At 44.9% G+C, this 10922-nt stretch overlaps 1 protein-coding gene across 1 annotated transcript; it reads right to left on the reverse strand.

Moving 5' to 3' along the window:
- Window positions 1–6049: 6049 nt before the first annotated feature.
- Window positions 6050–10893, reverse strand: RPS6 (ribosomal protein S6). The gene is made up of 8 exons (XM_009328166.1): window positions 10865–10893; window positions 10625–10798; window positions 10463–10550; window positions 10086–10217; window positions 8938–9148; window positions 8416–8562; window positions 7074–7231; window positions 6050–6192 (listed from the first exon to the last, which is right to left on the reverse strand). Exons 1-8 carry the CDS (start codon window positions 10891–10893, stop codon window positions 6097–6099), a joined length of 1035 nt encoding a protein of 344 aa, XP_009326441.1. The 3' UTR covers window positions 6050–6096.
- Window positions 10894–10922: the final 29 nt, after the last annotated feature.

The raw sequence follows: 10922 nt of genomic DNA on the forward strand, positions 1-10922 counted from the left end.
AGGCCCAGCCAGTCCCCGAGCAGCGGCCCCCCCCAGCCAGATTTCCCCCAGCTTTATATGCTGAGCATGACGTCCCATGGTATGGAATGTCCCTCTGGCCAGTTGGGGTCAGCTGTCCTGGCTGTGCCCCCTCCCAGCTCCTTGTGCACCTCCAGCCTTCTCAGTCGGTAGAGCATGGGAAGCTGAAACGTCCTTGACTGGTGTAAGCACAACTTAGCAACAACTAAAATGGGTGTGTTATCAACTTTGGTCTTGTCCTAAATCCAAAACCCAGCACTGTACCAGCTACTAAGAAGGAAATTAACTCTATCCCTGCCAAAACCAGGACAACATCCTAGCTTGCAAGAGACAGCGATGGACTTCCTGCCTTATAACATGCTTGCAGCTTTACATGCAGTTGTCAGATTTTTTGTTTTTTTAAATGGGGTGGGGTGGAGAGGGAGGAGTGAGGCTGGGATGAAATTTAAGCTGTAGAAACTGACAGTTACTGACAAGTGCTACAGGCCTTCACAACTGAGTATCTTTCAAACTCGCTTATGTATGGCAGTCAGTTCATTGACCTGTTAGTAAAAATAAGAATACCAGACCCTAAAGACCTTTCTCTCTGAAGAAACTAATAGGCATAGCACAAACTGGTAGCTTGTGGAGAAGATTCATAATACACTCATCTTTTCAGGCCCGTTTTTAGGCAGGGAACTCGGGAACAGTCAGTCTTTTGGACTTGACTTTTATAGTCTTGTCAGCGTCACAATGACTTTGGTTGTTTTGCTCTGACTGCATTTAATAATGCTGCCTGCTAAAAATATTACACTGCCTTCCTAATATGCTGCCTTTAATGTGGCCTGTTGAGAGAGGAGGCTGGAGGAGGGAGGGTGTAACAGACAGGAACAAAAGCTTACATTTGAGGAATCACCAAAGAAGCATGAACACAGGATTTGGGTTTGAAGCTGTAGGGAGGAGGGAACTGCTGTCTCCTGTGCCAAAATCACGTGGAAAACTTGAGGGAATGTGATGGGAGAAGGCAACAGCAGAAGGAGCTATTAAGGAAGCTCTGATCCTTCGTGTGTTCAGATCTACCATCAGAATACTCATTAGTGGTAGTTCTCCCCAGCTCTGCAGAGACAAACTTCCACTGTCTACAAAGAGGAGTAAAGGAAGAGTCACTAACTTGCCAAGCTGGAGAAAATCTGATGGGGTCCAAAAGGAAACACAAAGGTCCTGCCTCATGCACCACTGCAGGCTGGGGGCAGACCAGCTGGAGAACGGCTGGGTAGGAAACTACCTTCGGGTTCCTGGTGGACACCAACCTGACCATGAGTCAGCAGAGTGCCCTCACAGCAAAGCAAGCCAAGTGTCCTGGGGTGAACTAGGCAGAGCATTGCCAGTAGGTGGAGGGAGGTGATCTTTCCCCTCTACTTAGTGCTGGTGAGGCATGTCTGGGTGCTATGTCCAAGTCTGGGCTGACCAGTACAAGAGAGACTTGGACATCCCGGAATGACTCCAGTGAAAGGCCACAAAGGTGTTGAAGGGCCTGGAGCGTCTGTCACATAAGGGGAGACTGACAGAGCCGGCACTGTTCAGCCTGGAGAAAGCTTGGGGGCAGGGAGGGAGAATCTCATCCATGTGTCTAAATACCTGGTGGGGTGGGTAGGGAGCAGAGAAGACAGAGCCAGGCTCTCCTCAGCGATGCCCTGTGCCAGAAGAGGCAACGGGCATAAACTTGAACTACAGGAAAATCCACTTAAATGTTTTAACTGTAAGGGTGGTGGAACACTGGAAATGGTTGTCCGGAAGGTTGTGGAGCCTCCATCCTTTAAAAAATGGCTCAGACCTGACTGGACGTCACCTTGCTTCAGCAGGGGTTTGCGCTACAGACTTCCAGGGTTGCCTACCAGTCTCAGTGGGAGCCAGAAACTGCTGGGAAGAGCAGAGGCTGGCTTCACCCAGTTACCGGATTAGTTTAAAGAGATGTTCTGCCATTTGTGTTCAGGTTTCCTCAAGGTGTTTTCCTTTGGCTTCCCCTCCCCCCCCCCCTTTTTTGTGTTTTGTCATTTTTTCTGTCAATACCTTGCCAGTTAAAACTGATTACATATGTCGATGTTATGTGTGTTCTGTTTCCTTGGGTTGTGGAGAGATGAAATAGCAACCTAGCAGCTTGTGACCAGAGTCTCTGCTACTTGCCCTGAAGCTCAAGGTGTCTCTGAATTTGCAGCTGAGCTTCAGGCTTGCTGAAAAACCTTGGCCTTGAAGAGCAGAAATCCTGCCGAAACTGCTGTTAAATTCAAGGAAAAGCTGCTGCTCCCAGGCAGCACTTATTTGTCATTATGTTTTGTATCACAGGTTTTGAACTGCTGTTAAGGTGGTAAGAGACTTCTGCAGCTGCTCGCCTTGCAAAGTTTTATTGCAGATCCTACTGTAGTATAAAGTCGGGAAGTGCACAAGGGGCAGAAAGAGCACTACCTCATTAACCTCTTCCAAGTTGGGGATTTGATTAATCCATGACCTAAAGCCACGGTGAAAGCAGGTGGCTGGGAAAATGTCACCTTTACGACAAAATAACATCTGTCAACAGGGGGAGAGCAGTGGATGTTGCTTACCTGGACTTCAGCAAAGCGTTCAACACCGTTTCCCACAGCCTTCTCCTGGACAAATTGGCAAGATATAGACTGGATGGGTGGTCTGCGAGATGGAAATTGTCTCACAGGCTGCGCTCAGAGGGCGGCGATCAATGGTTTTTACTCAGGCTGGCTGCCTGTCACAGGCGGGGTCCCCCAGGGATCGATACTGGGCCCCACGTTGTTCAACATCTTCATAAATGATCTGGACAAGGGGACTGAAAGCACCCTCACCAAGTTTGCTGATGTCACTAAGCTGGCGGGTGAGGTGGACATGTCAGAAGGGAGAGCCGTCTTTCAGAGAGACCTGGACAGGCTGGAGGAGCAGGCTAGCAAGAACTGTACGAAGCTCAACAAAGACAAGTGCAAAGTCCTGCATCTGGGACAGCGTAACCAAAGAGCCCAACACAGGCGACGATCTGTGTGGCTGGGGAGCAGCCTTGCTGAGAGGGACCTGGGGGGCCTGGGGGATGGACAACAAGCTGAACACAAGTCAGCAGTGTGCCACTGCAGCAGCCGAGGCAAATTGGATCCTGAGCTGCATCCGCAGGGGCATTACTAGCAGAGAGAGAGATGTGATCACCCCACTCAGCACTTGTCAGGCTGCACCTGGAGTACTGGGTCCAGTTCTGGGTCCCACAGTTCAAGAAAGATGTAGACTGGAGAGTGTCCAAAGGAGGGCCACAAAGATTATGAAAGGGCTGGACAAACTGCCCCATGAGGAAAGACTGAAGGACTTAGGTATTTTCACCGTGAAGAAAGCTCAGAGGAGACCTCCTCATATACTTCAAGGGCAGCTACAAAGAAGACAGAGGCTCTCTCTTTGCAAGGAGCCACATGAAGACAAGGGGCAACAGATACAAGTTGTACCTGGAAAGGTTTCACTTCAATACATTTTTTTACAGTGAGAACAACCTCCCCACAGACATGGTAGATTCCCCATCAGTGGAGGTTTTCCAAGACATGACTGGACAGGGCACTAGATCATCTCATCTAGGCTCTCTTTCTCATGAAAGGTTGAACCAGATGATCTTTCAAGGTCCCTTCCAACCTGGGATGTTCTGTGATTCTAAGTCATGGTATGCCCGATTTGCAGTTACAAACCCAGGACTGGAGAATGAAGCAGCAGAGGAACCACAAAGGAAGAGTCAAGGAAGCAAGTGATGGAGAACAGCGCAGGAAAGAGTTTTTTGTTATTGGGGATTAGGCTATGTATTTCCTGGCTCTGACACGGCCACGCATTCTCACTGACAGCTTGACGATAATAACCAGCACCCCACCCACTTTTTCACCCATTAATACAACCGGGTATTAGTCGCACTGCTTCGGAGAGAGACTTATTAGCAGCCTATACAGTACGACATCCTTGTAAGAACACAGGTCTCTTCCAGGACATACTAATCTCGATGCTTGGTGACCGTGACCAGAGTAAGTGCCTCTTAATCGCATGCAAGTACCTGTTACCAAGATCCAAAAGAGAAAGCTAGATAGTGTTAGGAAATTATCATGTGTATTGCTCTTCTGCAGATTACCGTAGAATTCTCAGCATTGTGAGTATAGTGCTAATATCATAAAGATGAGACCCCTTTTGCTTGACAGTGCCTGTTGATACGACTTCTTTAAAGATTTGTAACGTGTGTGAGCAAGTTGTTTTTTAGTAAGCAGATTAAAGATGTCATATGAAGCATATTTGACTGCCAGATGATATAGATTTAACCCAATTTCCTCCGTATCAATTTTTGCAGCTGACAGACTAAGATTAAATTGTAAGTGGATCTGTGAATGGTACACTTTTTATTTTAGTGACGCTCAAGCTTAACAGGGCCTATATGGCTATCTTCACTAAGAGAAACAAACCTTGTTTAAAGTGAAACTGTAGGTCTTGAACATGGCCTCCATTAAAAAAAAATACACCGATGTATCTAGTTCATCTTACGTAAAATGGTACCCTCTTAAAATCTTATGAAACTAGCCAGCATTCTTATTTAACTCACGCTTAACTACTATTGCTAACCCTCTTTGCCTTTTTGGATTATGTAGTTGATTTGTCATTCAGAAATAGTCTATTATTCTTCTTCCACCTGAACAGTTACGCAGTGAAAGAGCTTAAATGGAAGCTTGGAGTAACTGCTTTGGCCAATTCTCATGGTCTGAGGCTTCTACTGCACACACGTGCTTCATGGCAAACTCTACCGTTGTCAGAGATCAGTATCCCCTCACCCTAATACAAACCCCAAGTTCAAGGATGGCAATCTGATCCTTCTGTGCCCATAATCTACTGCCAGCAAGTCATGTGTTCTGCAACTCTTGATTTTCTAGAGTCCAGATTCCACATTCGGCATATTAGAAAATTGTTTCTAGTCAGTCAGGTGGGGCCCTGACTTAAAAAGCCTTGCCATGCACACAGGAAGAGGGGAAAAAAGAACCCTTCCTGACTTCTAAGGTTGTCATAAAGCTTAACGTATTGAAGTTTTTATACTGGAAATAGAAGCACCTATCTCAAAAACTGAGGTGGATCCTGATTACTATTTTAAGAACAACTAAGACAATCTATGTAGCCGCAGACCATCCTAACATCAAACACTCAACATGTATTCTTAAGTCAGAGCAGAGTTCCCATCACCCTTACCCGGTACTAGGATCTGCACAAAGTACAGTCTGAATACATAAAGGCTACTGTAAAGTTTTTTTTATCAAGTAAGATTTCTAAGTCAAAACTTTTAATGGCTGGCTTACTCGCACTCAGCATTCGGTACTAATTTCAAGAGCAGAATGCTTAAATGCTTATAAAATCACAGAACATCTCGAGTTGTAAGGGACCCATAAGGCTCGAGTCCAACTCCCTGCTCCTCGCAGGCCTACCTGAAACTAAACCGTATGACTAAGAGCCTGCTCCTCACAGGACTAAAACTATACCATATGACTAAGAGCGTCATCCAGAGCTCCTTGAACTCTTGACAGGCTTGGTGCCGTGACCACCTCGGGGAGGCTGGTCCAGTGACCGACTCAATTGCACTTCATTCTGCCAAGAATCAGCTGAAGGCTTTATGTTTTACCAATCTTACACACAGTATCAAAAGCAACTGACATGATTCTTCATCTGGAAGCACTATCCTTTTAAGATTAAAAAACCCACCACCACTGAACAGTACCAAGTGAGTTCTACACACAGCTCCTCAAGATTAGCAAAAAAAACACAGGATTTTGCCGTTACAGGTAAATCCTGCCTGTAGAAAAATCAACATGCCCGCACAACGTTATTATAAATTGGAACTTCTCACTAGAGACGTGAATATATATTACAAGTTCTCAAAAGAGAACTGAATCAAGACCAAGGTTTGTAGTTTCAGTTTGGTCTGCATGATGCAGCTGGTCTAGACTACTATTTATTTTAAGATATGGCCAGTAACAATAGGCACTGGAAAGTCTCATACTGAAAGTTAACCACAAAAAGGGTTTATTTTTAGTATCATGTACATCTTTACTTCTGACTTGACTCAGACTTAGATGTTGAAGCTCTCAATGAAGAAAGCCGGCGTCTCTTTGCAATCTGCTCCTGGCGTTTCTCTTTGGCTTCCTGAAAAGCAAAGCAGCATGAAGTGAGTACTGAGATGTTACACATAATCAAGCACTTCAAAACATCTACAAAGGAACAAACTAGGGAAAAAAATGTAACTTGAAGGAAGCTACCAGAAAGAATGGATTCCTTAAGTCAATAAAACAAAATAGTTTCCCTTCTTCACAGATCAGAGGAATTCTACAAATATCCAAACCTGTACAGACCCATGTCTTTAAACAATACAGACTGGTGTCCAAAATTACAGTAAAAATACTAATGCAGAGTTCACGACATACTAGAGGTCCACCTATATCTACTCTCAAGTTTCAGTCTGGAAGTCATGTACCAGGTCAAAAGTGTACTCAAGTACCTGGCCACAGGTACACAAAAGTGTACCAGGTCATGTACTCAAGTACCAGGCCAAACACTCCAACAGTATTGCTTCAGCAGTCACTGCTGTTTCAGGTGCAAAAACAAACTCATCCAAACAAATAGCTTCTTGCCAAGTTACCTTCCATCCAGGCCAACTGCTGGATCCTGTTTCTCCACGCAATCACTCAAACGCTTGGGCATCTGAGTTAAACTAGAATTCATTTGAACTAAAATTGCTGCTGCAAAAAACTTATCTTCACGGGCTATAACTGTTCATGGTTTTCTTCAAAATCAGCTCTCAGTTAAATTAATTGGTCTGGTTAATTGACACTATTCTAGGACTGGCAAAAATGGACAGAAATGCTCACAGAAACATCTGACCAGCAATGTTTATACCCACATTCAGGCATTCCCATTAAAAATGAGCTAGGTACAGAGCAGCTCTAAGTGTACAGTCCATTTTACCAAATCCCTTGATGCTGGGCTATGAGCTATTCCACATAGCTGAGCTATAAGGGCAAACGCACCTTCATTCTCTTGGCCAAGAGCTTTGCATATTCTGCTGCTTCCTCCTTATTCTTTTGAGTGCGCTGCTTCTTCAGAGCAATACGTCTGCGCTTATGTTGCAGAACTCGAGGAGTCACTAGTCGCTGGATCTTAGGAGCCTTGGTTCTGGGCTTCTTGCCTAAAAAAGCATTATGAATCAGCAGAAGTGGCAGATTATCTTCCAGACAGGCCTCAGGTAGCAAACTTAAGAGTAAGTTCCATTTACTATCGTGGTTAACATTTAGTGCACTACATAGTATAGCAACTTATACAGAGTTCGACCTCTTGATAGATTTTGCAGGAAAAATATCAATTACTGTCAGGTGTAGCACTAACAAGATATTGTCTTAATGCTCATGATTTCTTATTAGCAATGAAGTGTAAGTAATGCATCTGTAACTCCCTGCATCTTTGTGACAATTCCTAGCTTCTCAGCAGGCCTGTCTTAAATAATTCCCCCTCGACTTAAAATGTTTAAATACGGAAACTCATCATCTAGCTTTCAGAACACACCATTATGTTTTCAGTGTTAAAAAGATCTCTACAATTCTACATAGGCTTGACATGTCTCTCTCCAAAAAACAGATCTACATAGCCCATAATGAGCAAACAAAACACACCACCACACGCATCTGTAAATTTCACTACTCAATCCTGCCCAGCTTCAGCAGTCACAAGCAACAGTCTGACATCCACCAGGATCACGTTCTTTAATGGACAGAACACTTCCTATGATGTAGAAAATAGCAGTCTTTCACCCAACAAGCTTTCACAGTGCCCAAGGTTTCTCATGTCCTTTCTGCTAAAAATCCTCACCCTTTCTGTTCCCTGATCAAATGCAAAAGAACCCAAAGTTAAAATCTTACACTGCAAGAGGCAGGTGGTAAGAAAAACAGCGCCCTCCCAATAAAAGCTCATTTTGGAGACTGCCATAAGCAACGGGGAAAAAATCTTAGTATCTTCTCTATATAGTGCTTCCCCCTCCCCCCCCCTTCATAAAAACATTTCAAAAACACATTCCACCTCATATTTAACCACCTTTTATTAACAATTATTTTCGGATTATTCTTAGAACCACTAGTAAATATTACTCCAATCAAACATTTAAAAACAAATTGTGCCAAAGCAGATGGAAAGGGAAGAGAGGGGTAAAAGAAATGGGGCAACCAAGAAACTCCACTTCTTATCCATAAGTCACAGCTGACAAAGCTTAAATACCATGACAGTCAACTCCTGGATCTACTACTATAGTGTGCAGTAGGCTGGACACCTCTTTGCTGATAATTACAGGAAACCAAACAGCCGTAAAATTTGAGTTCTTACCCTCTTTGTTCAGAGGCTTCCTGACAACATACTGGCGAACATCATCCTCCTTAGACAGGTTGAACAGCTTGCGGATTCTGCTAGCCCTCTTGGGCCCAAGACGACGGGGCACAGTCGTGTCTGTCAGCCCAGGAATATCCTTTTCACCTTTGACAATATAAGTTTAAACATGCGAATTAATCCTGCATCTACCGAACACCTGCTTTGTTAGTGAATTTCAATTACGTTTAAAATGCATAAAAATTCAAGACACTAGATAATCCTTGGGGTTCACCTGCCAATAGCACCACCCCTAGCTACGTTTTGCTGATTTAATGTTATCAGATTGCTGGCAGCAATGAAAGTGTTTCAGTGACCAGTTTTAAAATTACAAGAATGTAATGCTCAGAGGGAATTTCAAGACATATTCACACTCTGAAGTTGGGACTGCATCTGCATTCTACAGAACTTCGCAGCCACTAGCAAGCAGGCTCCTTCCAGGTGCCTACTTCTACCTATTGCTTGCTTCATCCAGTCTCTTACCCTTTTTCACTATGACCAAGTTCAGAACACTCAAGTTGGCATCAACGATGCAACCACGAACGGATTTGCGTTTTCTCTCTCCGGTTCTTCTGGGGCGATAGCAGGAGTGGCCCTTGCTGAGCAGAAGGCGGACACGTCCATGAGTCAGGACACCTTGCTTCATGGGGAAGCCTTGTTTGTCATTGCCACCGCTGATCCGGACAACATAGCCCTATGAAAATGCAGAAATACACTTCTTAGTTGCTCACACGTCTTTATTACTTCAAGGAGAAGTGGTGGATACCACAACATACTGTTCAAAACAACGGGGCACTGTGCCCATGATTCAGGAAAAGTGACTGTTACTGCCAATGCAAACAACTTCGTTAACGAAAACCACTCCAACAGCTGAGGAATTTTACTTAACAGATGTGAAAAATACCTCTGTGTACCAGAATTTACGTTTATTCTACTTATCTTCAAGTAGATATTCAAAAATTAAATTCCTATCCATTCGAAGTTTTGTTTAAGCTCCGCCAGACTGAATATTGTCCATTATTGTCTAGCTCTTCTTTAATCCTAAACCTAACCAAAGCCTGTTATCATCACAAACTGGACATGTGCATACAACACAAGAGCGTCTGGAGTAGGGATAAGTGGGTAAAAAGGAAAAGTAAAGCTTTTATTGCCTCCCTTGTGGACGTGGCAGCAAAAAAGACCAACTTACCCAAATTCAGCTGGACTGTCCATATTAACACTCAACTATTCTAAGCCCATCCACCAGGCCCAACATGCTTTTTTCCATGCACTAGCAGCAGTTTAAACACAATGAGGGCAATTTTCAGTAAAGAAGGGATCAGCAGTTTTACGGTACAGATTTAATTTGTCCTAAATACCAAGATGGCACTCAAATGAAGAACAAAAAACTACTGCAAAGAGCAGCAAGAAACTCCAAACACAAGGCTTAAAAAAAAGGCACTTAGGTAAATCAAAGTAGCAGAACAGGCTAGCCTGATCACCAAATTCAGTATATATAGCAAGAGAAGCTTTCAACATACCTACCAAACGTACACCATACAAGCACTCTAGTGTGACAACTGCATACTGGACAAATTTTGTAATTTAAGCTCCTCAACTACAGCTCTGATACATGCTTCTACGCTTCTTACCTTCCACTCCTCACCGAGAGAATCAGCCGCGACCTCCGTGGCCATCCGTTTCTCATAGAATGTTCTCAGCTTGCGCTCATCATCCACTTCAATGAGTTTCTGGCAGCCAGTGGCTGGGAAAGAGATGTTCAGCTAACACGAAGAAAAAAAGAAAAGAAATTGATTTGGTTGAAACTTCTCATGAGACATTTTAACAGAAAATCAGCATTTACCTGCCGGTTTCACCTTAGCATTTCAAAGCTAAAATTCCCCATCTGCTTACATGAATGCTTACTAGCCGTAACTCGTCACTACCGTGCCCAAGAGAGCCAGGCAGGCCTGTCCTTGGCCACACCGGGCTGTATTACTCGCTCGGTTACACAGAAAACCGGCTTTACCATAGCTGGAGCCTGATCACCTTCAAACAGACCCCAGTCAAGCAAGTCAAGGTGAGGGCAGCAGAAACCTGTTCTCTTTCCGCAAGCCCTTCGCAGCACCCGTTGCATTAGAACACCGCATAAGCAACCTAAGGGGAGCGACACTTCTCGTTGGCGATTTACTTGTGGTCCTTGGGGGCCAGCGCAAAGCCCAGAGCCTCGGGGACGCGTCCCGGCACTTCCCCCTCGAGCGCGGCCTGATACCAGCACAGGCCCAGGCCCAGGCCCAGCGCACACGGTGCCTCCCTGCTAGGCCCCGCTACCGACAGCGCAGGCCTCGCACTCGCAAAAGGCCGCCTAAGCCGAGGAACGACCGCTACCGGAACCCGGAGCTCCACGGCCTGGTGGCAGGATAGGCCTCACTGACAGAACGGGGCCCGCGCGGCCGCCATGTCGCCCCGCCAACAATCCGCTCCCATCC

The sequence above is a fragment of the Pygoscelis adeliae genome, unplaced genomic scaffold (genome assembly GCF_000699105.1).
Source record: "Pygoscelis adeliae isolate BGI_AS28 unplaced genomic scaffold, ASM69910v1 Scaffold45, whole genome shotgun sequence".
Taxonomy (NCBI): domain Eukaryota; kingdom Metazoa; phylum Chordata; class Aves; order Sphenisciformes; family Spheniscidae; genus Pygoscelis; species Pygoscelis adeliae.

Bases quoted from the DNA above. Each gene is read 5' to 3' on its own strand.
- RPS6 (XM_009328166.1), bottom strand. From the start codon at position 10,893: ATGGCGGCCGCGCGGGCCCCGTTCTGTCA. The intron at 10,551-10,624 runs GTAAATCGCCAA...GGTGCTGCGAAG, and splicing joins CTGGCCCCCAAGGACCACAA to GGCTTGCGGAAAGAGAACAG. The intron at 7,232-8,415 runs GTAAGAACTCAA...ATGCTTTTTTAG, and splicing joins GAAGCCTCTGAACAAAGAGG to GCAAGAAGCCCAGAACCAAG.